This window comes from Triturus cristatus, chromosome 1_2 (genome assembly GCF_964204655.1).
Source record: "Triturus cristatus chromosome 1_2, aTriCri1.1, whole genome shotgun sequence".
In the NCBI taxonomy this organism is placed as follows: domain Eukaryota; kingdom Metazoa; phylum Chordata; class Amphibia; order Caudata; family Salamandridae; genus Triturus; species Triturus cristatus.
In genome coordinates, this window is record NC_140580.1 from 726,164,408 (window position 1) to 726,185,485 (window position 21,078).

Consider the following 21,078-nt stretch of genomic DNA (forward strand, 5'->3'; position numbering starts at 1 on the left):
ACAGCCCCCCCAAAGTGCAGTGTGCCTGTCGCCCCATAGATGAAAAACTAACTAGTCCCCCAGAGGAGGAGGGAAGCCCCCAACAGACCCCGCACGACCTCCATAGGAGGGGAACATACACGATCAGTAAATGGTAAAGGAATGTTGTCCAGAGCAAGGCCTATTATTCACCCCTCAGTTCTGATCCGGCGGGCCCTCCCCGCCAACCGCACTCCCCCCACCCCCTCGGCCCCGATCTCCAGGCAGAGTGTCCAACCAGTCCCCAGCCGCCTCGGGTCGGTCAAAAAAGTGCGTGCGACCATCCACCTCCACCCTTAGCTTAGCTGGAAAAAGCATTGAGTACTTAAGGTTCAGGTCCCGTAGGCGACGTTTAACTCCGAGAAAACTCAGTCTCTGTTTTTGGACCGCCGGAGTAAAGTCTGGGTAGAAATGCACATCCATGTTATCAAGCTTGACCGGTCCCTGTTGCCTGGAGGTCTGCAGGATAGCGTCTCTGTCCCGAAAGTTAAAAATCCGGGCAATGAGAGGCCGCGGCGGGGCACCGGCCTTAGGTCTGCCCCCAGTGACCCGGTGAGCACGTTCCACCGCAAAAAGCTTACTCAGCCCCCGGGGCTGGAGATGGGTAAGGATCAATTCTTCCACAAAAAGATCTGCCGCCTCCGCCTCTCGTCCCTCCGGCACCCCCACAATGCGAACGTTATTCCTCCGGGCCCGACCCTCGGAATCCTCCAGTCGCCGGTCCATCAGGGCGCTCGCCTGGCCAAGCCGGCGCACCTCCTTTTGGAGGGCCACCACGTCCGTCGTGAGGCTCGTTGTGGTGTGGGCCAGGGAATCGACCCGGTCGTTGGTTTTGGACAAGTCAGCCCTCACAAGGCTAACATCCACAAGGACCGAGTCTATCTTTTGCGCTAGGGTGTTGAAGCGCTGGTCCACCGAGGCCTTCATCTCTGCGATGGCGCCCATGACGTCCCGGAGGGTCAGATCCACCGGCTGAGCAGACGCCTCCGTCGGGCCCGCCGGGGATGTGCGCGATGCCTCCGGAGATCCCTTCTGGAGGGTGTAGCGGTCCATACTGTTGGATTGATGCGCCGGGCCACGGCGGGTCGTCTTCACCTTCGCCCGGTCGCCATCTTGTTTGGTGGACATGCCTGCTCTCCCACCGTCGTGCCAATCTCCTCGAAAGGGCCGATAAACCAGTTCACGGGTTCCGGGGGGGGAGGGCGACCACTGGACCGCAGGACGACTCACAGCCGGCGGGTCAGCCGGGCACCTGGACAAGGCCACACCACCGCACCCCGCTCCGCAACCCTACCTCGCTTGAGGGCAAGGAGGGCGCAAAAGCGAAAGTGAAAGCGCGGGATACGCGAGTCGCCCAGCCCTGCCCGCCGCTGTTGTTCGCTTTGTCCCCGGATCGCCCCACTACTCCAATCCGGGGGGCCAGCGCGGAGAAGGCCGCAACCTTCAATCGGTGCTCCCACCGGTGTCCGGGGTCCGATTCGAAAACGAAAAACGGGTGGCGCCTCAGCTCGGGTTCACCGATACAGTCCCCTCAACAAGGACAGGATATAGCCAGGATTAATTCAGGAGGTCGTGGAGGTCCTCGGGAGCCTCGCACCTACGCGGCCATCTTGGTTGCGCGCTAGGCTCCTCCCCCTACTGTAGATCTTTTTAAGGTGGTTTGTATACAATGAAAATAAAAATGGGGCAAGGATACAGCCTTGTCTGACTCCCCTCATAATCTGGAGTAAGTGGATTGAGGTATATTGGGGAAGAGGGGAGTGCGGTGGATTGGGGTAGAGTGGAGTGGGGCAGATTGGAGTGGAATGGAGTACTTGGTGTGGGGTAGATTGGCTGGATTAGAGATGGGTAGATTTGAATGGAGTGGGGTAGGTTGGAGTGGGGTAGATTGGAGTGCAGCGGGGCACTTGGAGTGGGGTAGATTGGGGTAGAGTGGAGCGGTGTTGGTTGGGGTAGATTGGAGTGGGATACAGTGGAGTGCAGTAAATTGAAGTGAACTTGATTGTAGTGGAATAGGTTGGGCTTCACTGGAGTGTGGTAGATTAGGGGGGAGTGGGTGGATTGGAGTAGAGTGGTAGATTGGAGTGGGATGAAGTGGAGTGGGGTAGTTTGGTGTAGAGTGGAGCATGGTAGATTGGGGTAGAGTGGAGTGGACTAGATTGGAGTGGAATAGAGTGGGGTAGATTGGGTGGATTGGAGTAGGGTAAATTGGGTGGATTGCCGTAGGGTAGAGTGGAGTGGGAGAGATTGGAGTAGAGCAGAATTGGGTAGATTGGAGTGGAGTAGAGTGGGGGTAGATTAGGATGGAGTGGGGTAGATTGTAGTGAAGTTGAGTGGGGTAGAGTGGGTTGGGGTAGAGTGGAGTGGAGTGGGGCAGAATGGAGTGGAGGGACGTAGAGTGGAGGAGTGTGGAGTGGAGTGGCGAGTCATGTCGTAGAGTGTCTTACAATGGTGTGTCGTGGAGTGTAGTGGCATGGCACAGAGTGGTAGGGCATAGAGTGAGGCAGAGTGTTGTAGCGAGGAGTAGTGTCAAGTGGAGTTGCGTAGTGTGGAGTATGCATGATGTGATAGCACACTGCCATTACAGACAACACATTTCCAATTGAAAATGGCCATTACATTTGCACAGACATACACTTTTACTATGCACAAATGATAATGTGTGGAAATGTCATCACCATGTGTATTGAGTTTTTCTGATCGTGTTAAAATATTTGTTTCCACCACACTTCAGAATTACAGAAAAAAATTGCTTCACTTCTGCTGTTCTCATTCTGATGTATTCTGAACTATCAGCACAGTTAATTTTTGTTGTGTGATAGAAAAGACAATATCCTACAGCCTGTCTTCTCGCTTGGGCACTCAGCAGGATGGATTGTCACATAAATTCTCTAACTTTGAAGCCAGCAAAAGAAAAGTAAACACCAAGTTCCCTTGGAATTAAAAGCCAGACATTTGATCTCTGTCTTTGAATGCACAGCAAATGAGGCAAGATAAGAACAAGATATAAAGGCCTGTTTCCACATGGCTAGTACTCTCAGAAGAGACAAAGTCAAGCTGGACAGCCTAAAACTACAAGCAAATGACAGAGCCAGCTAGGAAAGATGCACTCCGTAGAGTGGCTCAACAAAAAGAAAAAAATAGGTCCCAAAGTTATGGGCAGTGTAAGGACACAAGTACTTGGAGCCATGCTCCAGGGGAGGGTCACATGCAAAAAAAGGGAAGTGCTGATCGCAGAACTGACCAGCAGGAAGCAAGCAATAGAGAGTGGCTTTGACGCCCACCAATTGTAAGTAATGGAAGTGCTCCAAGCCCACTAGCAGTTTACAAAAATGTTTACGCGAGAACTAAAAAAGTAAATAGTGCGCCCTTTAGGATTCACTTGAACAACTTTTGGACTTTATCCCTACTGACCATAGAGATATATTTTACATATAACCAAAGGATAATTTAACATTAAGTGATCATCTGAGCAAAGGACACAGTGGAGACAGCAGCCTATGGTATAAATCTGTTGTGCTTTTATGCTGTTCCAAGTGCTTGCACCTCGCAATCCTCACTCAAATGTGCAGAAATGTATCGTTCTCTAGTAGTGCACTCTTTGGATATCATTCAGAACAGGTGAGTCATAAAAGGAAGCCTGGAATTATATGAAGATCAGGGTCCTTATAATGATGGACTTTGCTAGCTCAACGCAGAGCCGAAAGCCTGTCTTTATTTGCCTACACTATGTAAGGAGAATTCATATAAAACAGTATTTCACTTAGAGCTTTAGTTTCAGTCGGTACAGTTTGGAAACAGAGACCAAGGTTTGCCTCTTTCTGTTTCTTAGCTGTGCTGTCTTTAAATAAAGCACTAGCTCAGAGAAATATTGAGTTAAAAACATTCATATTAGGCACTTCAGTTACACAAAAACATGCGCTCCGCTCTACAGTGAGCCAGCGAAGCCCATCATGATATGGTCCGGGATTCTAATGACGACCAAGGTTGCATTATAAACAAAAGTTGTTTGCAGTGTGTGGTGTTGAACCACAAGAGCTGTTTACTCTCCTGGAATCTAGTCTTGGTCTTCCTGGAAGTCTTTGCTTTGGGCTTGGGCATGAATCAAATCATTCATGATTACATCTCCTGACACATGCGGTGCACAAACACACAAGCAGTGGTTTAGAAGATTTATTTACTTGGGCTCTGTGTACAAACTATGCATCAGGAGACAACATTCGGCACCTAGGTCTGGAAAACCGCACTGAAGCAATTGCAGCGCAGAATTAATGATGGGGAGAATTTATGTCTAAACTGTTTTTCAGAGACATTGAGGAGAAGGGCTGTATCAAAACGACTTGCGTCGGGAACATGGAAAACACTGTTGTCCAAAGAATAATATCAGATTACCTTGGGCATCATATGGTATGTACCTTGTGTTTATCAAGGGATATCATAAATCCAAGAATTAACAATGTAAAGGAGTTAGGTGCTATAAAACTATTCAGCACCAGAGGGACAGGAGTTGAGTACACTAGGGGACCATAGGTGTCACCACACTGAAACTTTGTTATTTTATGTCGATTTGTATGGTGCAGCTTATCACCCATGAGGGTAACCAGGTGCTGGAGCAGAAACATATGCTGGTCTTCGCTCCTAGATGAACAGCCAGGTCTTCAGTTTCAGCTGAGAAGTGAAGGAGCTGTCCTGATATGTTGAAGAAGTTAATTCCAATTGTTGGCTGCGATGTAGGAGAAGACGTGCCCTCCTGACTTGCTTCTACAGATGCAGGGGATCCGAGCTAGGGTGGGAGAAGTGGAGACTAACAGTCTGGAAGGTTGGTAGAATTGGAGTCAATCATTGAGGTATGCTGGTCCGGTGTTGTGGAGGACTTTGTAGGTGTGGATGAGCAGCTTGAATTGGCAGCATTTCTGGATAGGTAGCCAGTGTGGTTCAGTGAGGTAGGGAGCAATGTGTGTGCTTCTGGGGACATCTAGGATGAGTTTGGCAGCGGTGTTTGGATGGTTTGGAGTCTCTGCGTGAGCTGGTTGGTGATGCCAATGTAGAGTGCGTTGTTGTAGTTGAGTCTGCTGGTTATGGGGGCTTGAGTGACTGCGCTTCTTGTGTGCGTCGGGAGGCATTTGAAAATCTTGCGAATCATTCTGAGGATGAGGCAGCAGGATGCGGTCACAGCGTTAACCTGTTTATTGATCGTGAGTTTTACGTCTAGGATGATGGCGACGTTTCTGGTGTGTTCTGTGGGGGTGGGCGTCAGACCTAGTTTGAATTGCCACCAGAAGGAGTCCCATGGGTAGCTCTTGTTTCTGAAGATCAGCATCTCCGTTTTGTCCTTGTTGAATTTGAGGCCGTTCTCTCTCATCGAATTGGCCACGTTGGACACGCAGGAGGTGAAACTGGTCCTGGTGGTGTTGCTCGTATTGATGAGGGAGATGATGAGCTGAGTGTCAGCGGCGTAGGTGACAATGTTGATGTTGTGGGCTCTTGATAATGCGAACGTGCGGTGCCATATACACGTTCAATAAGTTTGGGCTGAGTGAGGTGCCCTGGGGGACTCTGTAGATGGGATTTTTGTGCTCAGAGGTGTTAGGGAAGAATCTGACTCATTGAGGTCTGTTGGAGAAGAAGGAGGCATTCCATTTCCGGGAGGGCCCTTGAAATCCTGAGTTCTGGAGTCTTGCGATAAGAGTGCCATGGGAGGTGGTGTGGAGTATGCACAGTGACCGACAAGTGCTCAAACAGGATGAGAGCGGCAGTTTCCCCTCTGTCCATTATGGACCAGATGCCATCTGTTTCTTCCAGGAGGGTGGTTTCTGTGCTGTGGTTGCTGCAGAACCCTGACTGAGTGCAGTCTAGGAGGTGGTGCTGTTCTAATTGGGTGGAGAGTTACCTGTTGATCCCTTTCTCCAGGACTTTTGACTTGGAAAGGAAGGAGCGAGATGGGTCTGTAGTTGCTGAGTTCTTTCGGGTTAGCTGAAGATTTCTTCAGAAGAGCTGTGATTTCTGTGTGTTTTCAGCTATCCAAGAAGGTTTTGCTAAGGATGAAGGAGTTGAAGATGGTGGTGAGCTTTGTGCCGATCAGTGTTCTTCCCAGGTTGCACTTATGGTGAGGACAATGGTCTGTAGGGACCTTGAATAGATGGTCTGCATAATTCCGGTGGTGTCTTCTGTGGTGAGAGGGATCCAGTTCGTTAACAGGTAGGCATTCCTGGTGGTGGTGGTGGGAGGTTGCGTGATGATGTCTTCTATGATGGTGTTGGTGGCCGCTGTTGAGCTGATGAATTGTCTGACAGTGTTGAAGAGTTTATTGCCGGAGTTGGAGCAGGATGCTAGTCTTAACACAAGGGCAGTTTTCCTGGCTTCTTTGATCTGGGCTTGGTACCTTCTGAGTGCGAATTTGTATGTGTCTCAATAGGTGTTTTCTTGTCTGGTTCTCCATATTCTTTCTATTTGTTTGCTATAGCACTTGTAGTCTCTTAGGTCTTTCATGTACCAGCATGCTTGAGCGTGAGTTCTTGTAAACCTGATTTTTTTCATGGGAGCCAAGGTGCTGAGATCCAGTTGTTGATAGTGGTTACGATGTTCTGAAGGTTGCCTGTGAGGACAGGATGGTTGGATCTGCGGGTGTGGATCCAGTCCACCTCTGCTATGTTGTTCCAGTTGCGACTGATGTAGATGGCTAGGAAGTGTACTATGGAGTGGTCCGTCCATGTGAGCAGGGTGAGATGGCTGAAGGTGATCTCCTTACTGAAATTTGAGGAAGAAAATGAGAAAGAATATAATGACAGCAAAACCAGTGATGAAGGTGTACATATGGAAGTGTTCAGATTTAAAGATTTTTGACGAAGAGAATTAGAGTCAGGGTCCTTTTCCCGCTGACGATTTAGATCCTGGATAAGTTCGTTTTCTTGAACACCCACAGAAACCTGCACCAACCAGGACAGTCGGTGCACGTAAAGGGGTTAAACAGCATTTATCAACGCTGTTAGATCAAAATAACATACTGCTAAACAAAAAGGGTAAGAAAAGACCAGATAAGGATCAACCTCAAGAAGGCTGGCCCACGCAAGTTCAAAGGTCAAGTCTCCAACACAGGGGTCACCTTAAAAATGAAGCTCAAATCACCGCAATAGGTCAACACCTAGAAGATGATCAATCTGAAGTGTAACTTCAGGCTTAAAGCACCATGATACTCAAAATGCTATAAACTCAGTTTTCGAAATCTCCTGAAAAATTGAGTTCCAGACAGACCTTCTTCACGGGAGACCCAGGTAGAACTGACCTACAGAGCTCTACCAACAAGCTGTCAATTCCACCACAGTCCCCTATCTCCTACCTGGCCTTCACTGCCTCCAAGATGGTTCTCCTGCAGTAGGGGGATACAGACGCAACTGGTAATTAAAGCAGCAGACCTTGTTTTGCATAGCCATCAGCTCATCTTTAGGGATTCCTAGATCTCCCATGATAACGAGGCTAGGAATTGCATGGCACCAGGGCAATCCGTGGCTATCCTGTATGAAGATGTTGGCTTCGAGGGGCAGCTATTCACTGGCACCTGGTATCACAGAATCACAACAGTGTTTAGTATCAAGGAAGAAGTACACCATGGGCTCACATCAAAGGGGAACCACAACAAGACTAGGTCAGCCAACTCGGTAGAGGCTGTCCTGCCTGACATTGCCAATGAACTTCAGAAGGAAAATTTCATTTTTATTTGCAATTAAACCAAACTGTCTATATGCAAAATGCAGGATTAGTGAGAAGAAAATGATAAGATTCTTTTTTGGGAAGTCAATTCAAACTAAACAGATTTTTGTGAAGGAACACATCAAGGTGGTACCACTGGAGATAGAAGCACTGCCCAGTTTCAGCCACTGTGCCGGAGGACAGAACAAACGGAGAAAGGCATTGCACATGGAGAGCCATGAATCATGTCCATCCCCCATGTGGAGCAGCTGTTCCCTAGTACCATGGTTTAGACTGCACAGCTCATCCCGGTATTCCTGCTTACCCTTGCTTGAAGTCCGGAAAGACTAGCGGGGCTATCTTGGGCTGAGGGCTTTCTTGCCTCATATTGCCAGTTCCAGTCTAGTGATTTTCCAACTTGGATGATTTGCGATGGTACCCCTACCCGGTCACTGGCCCCCAAATCCCAGTAATAGAGACCCCATTTATTAGGTTGAACGACTAAAGGCAGCAGATTATTAGCTGCTTCCACCTACAAGTGATCCTTCATTATAAGAAAGTGTCCCTTTTTGACATGGTCACCCCCGCTTTTTGCCTGGTATTTGATGCAATTTTGACTGAAGTGCACTGGGTTCCTTCAAACCAGGCGCCAGTGCCAATGCTTTTACCCTAAAACAGGGTAACTGTTCAATTGTAGCCCAATTGGCAAGATCCTTAGCACCTCTGTAGGTTTCTAGTAAATGGCACCCCAGGTACCTAGGGCATGGGTACTAAAGAAGGTCCCTAACGGCTGCAGCATGTATTGTGCCACCCTAAGGGACCCACTACCAAACTTGTGCAGACTGCCACTGCTCGTTGCGTGAAATGGCGCAAGCAAATGTAAAAACAGGGCATGCCATGCCCAGAGACACTGCATGCAATATATGTAAGTCACCCCTACAGCAGGCCTTATAGCCCTAAGGTAGGGTGCATTATATTGCACGTGAGAACATACCTGCATGAGTAGATATGCCCCTGTACTGTCTAGTTCAATTACTAGATAGTACTAGTGAACAGGGAAGCCATCTTAGGCATGTACTGGGCACTGGTCATTACGAGTTCCCCAGCTACATGATGGCTTTACTGAAAACCGATAGCATTTGGTGCAATTAGTGGATTTATTAAAACATTCACCCAGTGGGCACCTTAGAGGTGCCCCCTGAAAACCTACCAGCCTCTTAGTGTCATGGCTGACTGGTACCGTCCAGCCTGCCACCAAAAACATGTCTCTGATCCACTGCTGGTAAGCGCTCAAGCTCTCCAAAACACAATGCCTGCTCCAGAGGAAAGTGTTCACACCTCCTCCAGCAGGATGGCTAGTTATTCAGCGAATCAAGGCCAGGAACTTCAAAGCCCCTGCTGCCTTAAATATGCGACCGTGGCTTCTCCCAGCTCTGGGAGACACCACTGCTGCCAAAACCGACCTACACATTGAGGGACTCCACTAGATACCAGCTCCATGCCAGAAGTCGTCTTGTTGTGTTTCTTCCCACCTCTTCTACAGGTGCACCAAGAACTATGGGAGCCTCAAGCTTGATGACCCGCCAAACAAAACACCTATGCGCCCGAGTCCATTAAAACCAACAGTGTGTCTGTGGCCCTAAGACCCCAGTAGTGGAATGCCCCTTTGGCTTCTGCCGGACTGGTCCCTCAGCCACCGCTTTCAGCCTCTTTCCTACAGGTACTTTTATATTGATGACAGCGTGTAATGTCTGAGGCTACCACCGCTGAAAGCACCTCTGCACCCAGACACCCCAGGGTAGGTAATAGTGAACTCTTGGTACTATCTTGAACCTTGCCCTCTACTCACCTTAAGTCCAGAAGATCAGTCCTGTAAGTCATTTGCAAGTCACCATATGCAGTGAATGTTTCTTCCATAGGATAACATTACAGCGATCGAAGCGCATGCCTCAAGTCTTGACAGTTGTCATTTTCGACAGTTTTTAACTGTAAAATTTGATAACGTCTAAAGTACTCACCCAATTAGGAAGTACTTGGTGTGTAAAATTCTATAAAAATATACGTTATTTTTTTCAATTGGTCTTGAGTTTCTTCTTAAATATGTGTGTCATTTATTGACTCTGTGTGTACAACAAATGATTAACACTTCCCTCTGAAAAGCCTAAACCAGCCAACCTTGTGTGTTTACTGAAAAGTGTACAATATCTACCCAGGACTGACTCAGGATTTTTCGAGTCTTCCTGAACCTGATCCTGTATTCTTCAGTGGTGAGTCCAAAGTCCTCAATCAGGGTACCCTTCATGTGGTAATAGGATTAGGCTTCTGTTTCTGTCAGTGTCAGGAGTCTATTCCTGCACTCACCACAGGTCTCAAAGGCGAAAGCCCCAATACTTCTGGCAGACCTTTCTCGAACGCTGTAAACCATTTTGTAATATTATTTTCTGTATTCTTGAGAACAATCTCTTTGGGGATTTTCGTCAAAGGTTTCCTCTTTGTTGTAGGAATTATGTTGCTGCCACCATTGATGGGTCTTAAACCCATCTCTGCCCTTCCCTTTCTATGGCCAGTATCCTGTTCTCCAAGGCTATTCTTCAGGGCAATCTTTCAAGAAGAGCCTCCCCTTTGGAGAGTTTGTACCTTGAGCGACCTGAGCCCTCACTAGAGGCAGGTGCCTTTGGCACATTGGGTCGGTTTTGGGTTAGAGGTACAGTTCTCTCCCTTGCTTGGTCCACCCTGGGGGCCAGCTCATACTCTGCCAACAGCTTCTGACGCTTTACAGTGGTAGGGTTTGAGCCAGTTCTTGTTTTGTATCCTTTGCAGAGGATTCTTAACTGCTTAAAAGTAAACTGCAGATAAGGGGCATGGCTAGCTCCTTAGCCACATTCCCTGCAATATCCATTATTACACTATGACTATGGTGAGCTGTATAATTTGATAATGAAAGAACATCTGTTGAGTGTTTGTTATCCAGAATAGTTGCACCACCACTTGGTAGACCTGGGGCAAGTCTCTCCTCGAGAGTTGGGGAAGAAGACTGATCACTAGGTGAGGACTAGTGTCCAAGACAAGTCATGGAGGGGGTGCCAAAAGAAAGAAACCAAAAAGCTCCCCCAAGAGAAAAAGGCGGACCACTCTAAGGAAAAATAAAAGGAGTTCTTTGTAGGTCACCAAAGACCTTACCAGGAGGGTGGGACACGAGACACTACACAAAACAAAAATGGGTACCAAGGTAATAATTGGGATCCCTAAAGGGCATGTTGTCACAACTGTCAGAAGACTGGATACCACATCACGTACTTTCCTGTCCTCAAAACAAACCCACTAGTGAACCCCCAGGGGTTGCCAGTATAGCCTTAGAGGGGGCTTTCTCAGATGAGGCAGTCCTCCTAGCCTTTAACTGGAAAGTGGTCCCAAAAGGTCAGTTGGAGATTCCGTAGCGGAGTAGACATTTCCACAACCTACTGGTGAATGGAATCCCAACCACTGCCCCAAGAGACACCTGTGACAGTAACACTGTTCTGCATAACAGGCTTGTTCTCTCAAACCAGTATATCCTAGGTGAGACAAGACAAGTAAGAGCTGTCCCAGGGGATCTCTGTTAGGCCTGTTGCTGTGGTACCCCTAGAAATAGATGGATCCCTTAGTTGGAGAGGGTGGTAGTCAGTAAAGAACTCCCCCTTGACTTTCTCTTTGGAAATGACCACCCAGAGGCTCTCCCAGATCATGGCTGAGCTTCATGTACTGGGGGTTGGGGGATGTGTAGGCAACTGGGTTTTTGTTGCAGTACTCACCCTACTTTTTACCTGGTATCTGGTGCAACTTTGACTGAAAGTGTGCTGGGTTCGTGATAACCAGGTCTCCAACAACAGCGTTCTTTCTCTAAACTGCACAATTGTTCCTCAATTGGCACTCCTTTAGGATCCTTGTAAGTACCTAGTAAGTGGTACCCCTGGTACCTAGAGCCTTGTAACTAAAGACGGTCCCCTAAGGGCTGCAGCACAAATGTTGCCACCCTAAGGGACCCCTCACCAAGCTCATGCAAACTACCTTTGAAGCCTGAGTGTCTTGGTGCTGAGTCGGCATGGCAAACTCCTCTGTGGGCCTATGCCAGCAAAACACTGCATGTGGTATAGGTAAATCACCCCTACGGCAGGCCTTACAGCCCTAGGCAGGGTGCACTATACCCATGTGAGGGCATATCTCCAAGAGTGGAAATGTCCTGGTGATATCGAAGTTCACTCATAGATATTACCAGTGCACAGGGAAGCAATGACGAGTACATGGGCTGGACACTCACGATTACGAGTTCCCCTGCTACATGATGGCTTCACTATACCCCAAGGTGTTTGATACCTAACACCTCGTCTTAATACACCCACACTGATGCCACTGCTGGATTTATTAATAAATGCACGCAGAGGGCACCTTAGAGGGGCCCCCTGAAAACCTGCCAACTGATAGTGTGTTGATTGACTGGTCTCGACCAACCAGCCACCCTAGACAAGTTTCTGACCCCTTGATATGTGAGCCTTCGCTCTCAGAGGTCAGGAACAAAGCCTGCTCTGGGCAGAGGTGTTCTCACCTCTTCCAAGCAGGATGGGCATTTCAGAGGGGGAAGCTTCAAAGGCCCTGTTGCCTTTGTTATGCGAACCCGGGCTTCCCCAGATAGTGGAGATTCCCACCCCCCTGTCCTGCTCCCACTTTTGGGGGCAAGGTAGGAGGGTAAATGTGTAAGATTCAGAGGAGTGCCCACATTCAGCCAGCACCGCCCCTAGGGTGGGCCAGCTGATGTGGACCCCACATTTCAGAATCCTCCATCTTTTGTGGGAGACAATTAGCCTATTAGGGTCACGGTTATGCTCACTTCCCACAGAAAGTGGTGATATAGAGGGTGTAGTCACCCTACAGGTAGTCAGCCCATTGGCTACTACCTGATACTCCCCTTAATGCCCCTAAATTGAGTAATTAGGTAGCACCCCTCGACCCAGAACAGATTCGAAGGATCAACAGAAGAAGGACAAAGAAAAGTCAATGCCTGGCCAGAACAGCGGCAGAACTTTGGATTTGGCGAGAAACATTGATGTCCTCAGCCTTCTCTCAACAATTGTGACCGAGTGACTCGCCCTGCGAGCTGGGGAATTACCAAAGCCTTGGGTAGCCTGCCAGCTCTTTGACAAACACTGAAAGTCCCCCTTGGTGTAGAGGACCTACTCCCCAACAGTCCACAGGCACCGACAAGCAGAATCCGGTACACCGCCTTGCAGCTCCCCGGTCCGACTGATGCCACAGACGACCAGGAGCAGGTACTCGTGCTCTGGAAGGTCAGATCTTTCGCCCAACCGAGTGTGAAGACACCAGGACCAACCGGAGCCATGCAGTACCAACTCAAGGAGTAGCAGACGCCTTGCCCTGCACCAAACGCCAACAGCAAGGAACCAGTCCGGACTCTCACTGCACTAGGACCAAGAGCCGTCAGGGAACATCAGTATCACTAAGACCCACTTTGAGAGTCGCCCAGCTGCCTTGATTTCTCCTCCTCCAGCTGTTTGCCCCTGACCGTGAGATGCATCTTTGCGGACCAGCCCAGCCAACCAAACCACTCTGCATCCAAGCCTCCTGGCCCGGGTCCTGATGAACCGGCCGTGTCCCCGTGCTCCAAGATGCCTTGCAACCTGAGCCCCCATTTGGGGGCCCTCTGACTTGCATGCAAATCCCCCTGTGCAGCCTCATTTCAGGTGCACTCCCTTCTTCGTAGCGCACCAGCTACCAGCCTCACCAGCACCCTGCTCTCGGTAGAACCCGGGTGGTTCCCAAAGAACTACTGGTAGTACTTTGATCCCTGGCACACTACTATTCTGATCCCAGAAGGTGAACCCCTGTAACTGACTGTACCTACCTTTATGCATGTTTTACTTTTCCTTCCATAGGATTGCATTGTTCGTAAATGTGCACTGTACTTACCTTGAAACGCAATTCTTGAGTTCAGAATATAAAAATAATGTTATTTTTCTAATTTGGTCTTGGATTTATTCTTTTTGTCTGTCTCTCATTTATTGCCTCTGTGAGTACAACAAATGCTTAGCACTGCCCTCTGATAAGCCTAACTGCTTGCCCACACTACCTCAAAAGAGAGCGTTAGTATAATCTACCTTAGCCTCTGTAAGCCAAGTGGGGACCCACTGGACTCTCTGCACAGTGTACTTCATTTTAGTGCACTCTACAGAGAGCCAGCTTCCTACTACCACAAAAGAGAGCATTTGGAATTATTTATTAATTTAAGCCCTGTAAACCAATAAGGGTCGTCTGGACTTTCTACACAGTGTACCTGATTTTGGCGTACTACATAAAAAGCCAGCTTCCTACAGTCATGTTTTGCTCTGTGCTCTACATTCAAAGCAGCAGTTTTGATATTGTTTCCCCGCCCAGTGATCAATCACGGGTGTCACTGACAGTTAATCAGGCACACCCGGTGCCCTGTCACTTCCAGTGGTAGTGATTCAGCAGTCACAATCAAACAAGTCATGTTTCATTTCCTCCAATCAATACTTTAACCTCCCCCTTTGATTGGAGGATGGGGGCTGGTCACAGGGAGGCCGGGAACAACATCGGTGTACTCTGGTGGTGCCTGGGTGAGGGGTGGTCTTATTCCAGGGACACACCGCTAATATCCTGGCTCTTTGATATCCCTTGTGGGACGGGCCAGGAGCAAAGTGTTTGGTATATCTCCAACGTCCTGATGAATGTTTGACCACCCCAAAGTAAGCCAACTGACCCGTTACTAAAGCATATTATACGCCCTCTACATCTCGATAAAAAAAGAAAAAATCAAAGCAGAAATTCCAACTCATATTATGTAGCAAAAACAGTCAGATGGGTCAAAAAATAAATTTTCAGGATGCTGACACTACACTAACTTTATTCCAGTGACATCATTATGGACCAGATGTGCACGGAAGCACCTCTGGTATCTTTGATTCAAGATCTGTGACCAACACTACCAGTAAAGTCCGATCCGCAAACATTTTCCATGTTCTTGTCTCTCTTGCATATTGAAGTGTGCACTGCATGGAGAGGAGAGTGCAGGCATTCCAAAACATTGATTGGCAACATTCTACCTAACGTTCTGAAGCCGCAGTCACTGTCAAACAATTAAGACCAATAAAATGTAGTTTACATTTTTAATGTATAATTTAAGACAAATAAAATGTTCTTTATTTATTAAGACAATAACATTTACAATAACATATTTTGTTAGTGCTACCCTAAGACAGCTACTACTGTGTCAGGTCCAGAGCTGGCTTTATGAAATTAGGCTGAACAGCTTCACACAGTGACACTTCAACAGCACCAGATCCTTCGTCTTGTGTTCTAATACTAAGTTCAACATCTCCTGGCATCAGCAGACTGCTCTGCTGAGTAAAGCAGTTCCTACCAGAAGATTACTTCATAAGAGTAGTATTCAACTGATGGTTCTCTCTTACCTCAGGGCACCAGAACCCTCCTGGCCGTTGTCCCTCCGACCCACTGATCTCCATTGAAGAACCTTCCTCGTTCTGCAGCTTGTCGCATCAAATGCCAGAAGATATTTCACAGAATGATTTAAACTCTCAGAAAATCCCACTGTTTAACTCTGCCCATGCGCATCACCTTTTTGACTTTCTGCGTCATCAATAAGGGAGTTAACAAGAGCACTCTGTCTTATCAACTAACCAAGATCAAGTTGGCAAAATGCTACGTGCACTATCCATTTTGAATCCAGGGTATGTAGCTGGGAAATAGCCTGATGAGGGGCCTTATACTGTGACTCTCAGAGGGACTGGAGCTTCTTCCTGGTCAAAATCCTCCAGGCACCGTCCCTCCATGACAGCAAAGTATTTAAGATAGTCATTTTCAAGCCCAGTCTCACCTGATGGTAAAACCAAGTCTACTGTTGCATTGGAGAGTGTCCTTAACTAGGAGTGCGGGAAATTTATGTGATTTGCTTTCACATAAATATGTGAGATTTTAGGAAAACTATGAGACATTTCATGCCAGTACGCAAAGTGCCAAACCATCATTTAGCGTTACATTTTTGCGTGAAATGCATCTTCTGGCCAATTTTTGAATGAGGGTGCATTACATGGTAAAAAAATTAGCACGAAAATCACAAGCGTTAAAAGCAACAGCCACTCGCGTTATTTCAAAGTGCCTATGGTGAAATTTTACGGGGCTTCGCATAATGGCTTAGTTTCAGTAATCTAATGTAAGAGGAGTAGGGCAACATTTCAGAAATTACTTTGAATTAGATTTTGCCCGGGCCTACCCTAACCTCTTCTGCTCACTGGGGAATACACTGCATCACAGCTCCCTCCCTCACCTTGAGCCCCCACCCCCCCTTGCCACTCTGCCATGCAACCCACTCTCTGTCTCTCACCAGCCACCTCTACTATCTGATCCCCCAATTACCCCAGCCCTGCTTTCTTTACCTCCTCGTCTGTCTTCCTGGATGCAGCCCTTACGCATGAGATTCGACTCCTTTCTGGCAGAAAGAAAAAAACAGGCCTTCTGAGAGGGAATCAAGGAGCAGAAGAGGGGAAGACCAGGACTTGGAGTAATGAAGATTACCAGTAAGCAATCGGGGCATTACTTGCACCCCACTGCCCAACTTTTATACAGGACTCCATTGTTCTGTAATTAGATTCGAGCTATATTAGTTCGTATACATTACTTTCAAACAGTGTGCACATCCAGTTATTGGGCATGGGTTGTACCCATCTTGCGGGGGGGGGGGGTTTTAATCAGCCACTTAAACCGGGGTAAAAAAACGACAGAAAAATAAACAAAATGTAAAGTCGCTGCTAGTCTGCCGATGAGTGTCTCCTATAATCATACCGATGCCACAGTGTGCCCCAGAGCCACACAAGGGCTGTCTATGTTCTGCGTCTATTGGGAGAGGGTGTGGCCTTACCGCTAGGGCGTCGACCTCGAAGCAGCGTAACCGGGTTTGAGTCTCGGCAGGGACGCTCAACATCCTGTGATTCTGGGCATATCACTTGGTCTCCCCGTGCCTAACAAAAAATGAATGTGTCCCTTCCTAATGTAACTGGGGCTCATGTGAGACGCTCTGATACCTTTGTGTCTAGATCGCGCAACCTTTGGGTCTAGATAGCACTATATAAAACTCCATAAAAAAACCTATGCCTGATAGTCAGCAGGTAGCCAAAGCAGATGTCAGGCTTAGTGTTGCTTCACCCTGCTTGCTAGGTGGGCCTCTCTCTATTGCATTAGCTAATAAGCACTGGCAAAACCAATGAGCCTGGCCTTGGCAATCATGGAGTTTTTAAAAATTTTAATTTGCAGACATAAGCAATATGCAAAAAATGGCAAACGTAAAATATGCCACAATAAGGAGTGATAGCAGCCCTGACACTCCAGCCCGGCACTGAAGTACACCCCGATTCAGGTATCTGTGCACAAGTGAGTAGGCAAAATGCCATCACTCACAGTGCAAGAGAGTATGTGGTTGAGGTAGGCACCTATTGTCCCATCCTGTATGCTATGGTGGGTAGAAACAACATGTGAATGACCCTTGAACTGATGACAAATCAGTTGGGGAGGGGCTAACCCATAGGCACTGAATGGATATATGTTGTTATGAATACATGGGCAAAACCTAATTTTTTCTCCAGACCAAAAATGGTCGATTAAAGATGGAGCAAGAATCAGTGAATGAGTTGGGCGCGCTTATTAGGTCTCTCTGGTAATAGGTGTCACGGTTGCAATTTTAAGTGCCCTTCTGCTAAAGGACTGCATCGCCTGATTGATTATTTTTTTACATCTGCTTGTAGAACCAAGGTTGATAACGTGAAGTTTTAATTTTTTCTCAGGGGAGAGGAAGTGGCGTGACATGCACACCATGATTTCCCAAAGGTGGCGAATTTCACTGTCAAAGAAATTGATACCTGTGGAATAATGGGGGAATAACACACGAGAAGCTTCTTCCACAATAGTATCCTGCCCCAGGCAGTGTTTAATATTTATGAGCAATTTGGTGACAGCTGGAGCAGATAAAGTGAAGAGCACAAGGCGCATGCGTGGGACTTGCTTCAGATTTGAATGCGGTGGGACAAAAAAAACACTTCTATTCAGCGATATTTTGGGAAGATCTAAGAATAGAAGTACTTTGTGGATTTGTACTGTTCGGGCTGGCCTATCTGCAGCCTGGCAGTGCCAGAAGGGCTTGTCTGACAGATCAGTGAGTGAGTCTGTTTTAGGGTCTGGTGGCCCGAATCATACTGTTCATTTCTCAGATAACGCCACAAACATTGCCTGCAGCAAGCACAAATGCATGTAGTTTCCCATACCTTGCAGAACACCTATAAAGTGTTCCCTTTACGCGTTGAAAACAGACCCAATTTGCAAATGTGGGCACCCTTTTATCTATCTGATGTGCTAATGGGGTCACTTTTATTTTGGTGCCAGGACATAATCTTGTCCCAGTCCTGACTGGGTAGGTGTACGGCTGCTTTTTTTCTGTAATTTAACATCTAGCAATCTTGATGGAAACATTTTATCCATGGGCTGTACATCAGTACCAAGTACATTTATTTAGAAAAAATCATATTGTACCTTTACAAACTTGGCTTCTCTGGTGTATTTGGTTACATTCCCAAACTGGTAGATGCATGCTTAACATTAAATTTGGGTGATTGTGACATACTGTGTGTTATTTCCAGCGATTAGAAACTGCATTACTAGTATTATCGCTTTATAAGATAGTAGTTTTTATATTAATTCCAAGGGTCCTTCTTAATATATGCATGTTCTCGTTAGTAAGCGCCAGAGTAGTAGTACACTGGAACTCAAAAGAAAACCTCCTAAAACCATGAAGTGCAATAGCAATCGGGTCCCTACCCAGCCAGGTTCTTCTGTGAGATTGTAGTGGGTGGCGCGCAGCCTAGTGCGCCAGTAACTGTGGGCGCCCTCTTGTGCATACAAACATCAAATATTGTTCCCAGACCCAGGGGTAAAGCACATTTAGTTAATGCCACATTTCTTGCGGTGGAAAGCACCACGCATCAAGCCTGTGTTTTCTAAATGCACTCAATGCGTGAGACCAAAACTGCATAATTATGCCGCCCCTGGCTGTACAACGAGGTGAGCTCACTGCACGTATCTCCTCACATGCCTCCCCTGGGGAGTCGAGATATCTAACAATACGAGCCCTTTATGGCGGCTTTTATCATCGTCGGCTCAGCCGCACACAAACACAGAAACCCTGGATACATTGCATCAGATCCGTGATAAATGAGTCTCAAAGGGCGCGCGCACGAGGCGGTAATTATCTGAGGTGGAGCCGTTCTGGCGGCCTAATGTCGCTGAGTGTTTTATTGCATGGTGGCCATGTTTGCGTGCCTCACCGGCACAGCTTCTGTACGCGCCTCGCCTCTCTGGCACAGTTTATTTGCGCCTGTAATTGGTGCAGTGCATATTCTAGGTTTTGTGCCGACAGTTGTTTCACTTGTAGAGTTGAATGCATTTTGAAATTAAAAAAAGTGCGCATGCTCTCAAACCATGGATTTTCCAAGACCTGCTAATTCGATAGGCTTTCATTCAATTAGCATATGTGTCTGTCATTAGTAGAGGCTAAGCAGACAGAACCAATTTGAGGCCGCACTGGTCCTGTAAAAACACAGAAGCGCGCGCGCTCACCAACGCTAAAACAACTTCGGCGTAAACAGGAACATACTGTGACCCGACCACTAATGCTGCTTGCAGCTATACAGCCAGCTGATTTTCATTTATTTCATATTGACCTGGTTTTGTTCAAAGAATATTCTAAACAGTGTGCTGAAATATTCTATTCACACGGTAGAGCACATGGCTGGAAGGTGTTGGCGCGTTTGCTCAGCTACTTTCAATTTTAAAATCGCTTCCGGCAGACGGGTGCAGCGTTCATCCCCTAAGGATTTTATTGCTCCTCAGCTGGACCCGTGGAACAATTCGATTAAGGATGCAGATGTTACGGAAAGCAAAATAAATATTTAACATCCGTTAATCGTTTAAATCGAAAGAATAATATGCTCAGAATAAAAAATAAAAAAATGTATAAGAACAAAAAATACAGCTTAGCTCGAAGAAATAAACCAAAGTTACAAATCAGAGGTCAGACCCACAATAGGAACTCTCCAAAAATAAAGGGAGAGTGAGCCAAGCACCCTCAATCAAGGGCTTCTTTAATAATGCAAAATACAATAAATGCCATACATGGACACATATACATTAAAATCACACAGATTGGACCAATCATGTTAAAGAAAGAACAATACAGTGTTACAGCATGTTTCTCTAAACCTCATTTCTTCAGTGCAACTACATGTTAAATGTACTTTTATCGTGTTAATGCTACTGTACACTTTTATTATAAATCTCTACATCAATCACAAACATACCAGCATCCACATCTTGCTTCTACCAGACCCTTTCAGTGATCTCCGATACATCCACTCACTTTCATTGGTTTCTCTCAACTTACCAGTAGCTCAATAACAATTAAACACGTCTCATGCTTGCGTCTGCCTCCCGTGTTCCCTCCCTGTGGGGTACACTTATTTTCGTACAACTTTCATGAGATAGGGGGTCAATGGACTCCTGAGTGCCATCTTGTGTTTGGAAAAGCAACAGTGTTCAAATAAATACAAAATGCATTCAAAAAGTATAACCTTTATTTGGGATATGCCATTATATGTTAAAAATAAGTCAACAAGAGCATAAATGATTACAATTGTGCATTCTCGTTAAGCATAGTGTTTTCTTAAAGTTGTCTCAACATAATGATGATTTCCAGTTTAAATGTAAGCAGCTGAGTTCGAAAGTGGCATTACTGATAGGATTTCTTTTTGGATTGGTGCCTTAGGTCACTGCTGAAGACTGCAAAGAAATTGTGGCTGCGTGTCAAGAGAGTGGAGTCATGCTTGCTGTTGGACATGTCATGCGGTACTATCCAATCTGTATCAAAATAAAGGTAATCATCATGGTAAACAGACGCATTGCAGCACCCATCCCTCAACATAGAACTGCAATGAAATTCTGTAATTTGGATGCTACCACTGGATAGTTGCAGAGATATCTGAGTGAAGAGAACCCCTCTCTGTTTCTGGGCAATTGTTTGGCAGTAAATCATGGAATTTAAGGACTCTGTCCCCAAACTCCACAAGCAGCAAGACCTTTAAGGTGGCTAATTCTACTCTGGGTAAAGTCATGGCGTTCCCTTACTTGGGTGTCTTATTTGATGCTAAAAATTGTTGGAAGGCATTAGTTGAGGCCAAAAGATCTGAGTTTGTTCAAACCATAGGGGCGGGTTCTAGTTTTGCACATAGGTTAGGCTCCCAGGGG

General features: G+C 46.9%; 1 protein-coding gene across 11 annotated transcripts in view; it reads left to right on the forward strand.

The window, feature by feature from the left end:
* The window catches only part of LOC146867905 (uncharacterized), a 1,103,481-nt gene that overhangs the window by 522,819 nt on the left and 559,584 nt on the right, over positions 1–21,078 (forward strand). For all 11 annotated transcript variants that reach the window (XM_085608614.1, XM_085608620.1, XM_085608616.1 and 8 more), the window contains one exon: positions 20,600–20,707. In XM_085608614.1, coding sequence (XP_085464740.1) covers positions 20,600–20,707 — 108 coding nt within the window. The remainder of the gene's footprint in view (positions 1–20,599; positions 20,708–21,078) is intronic.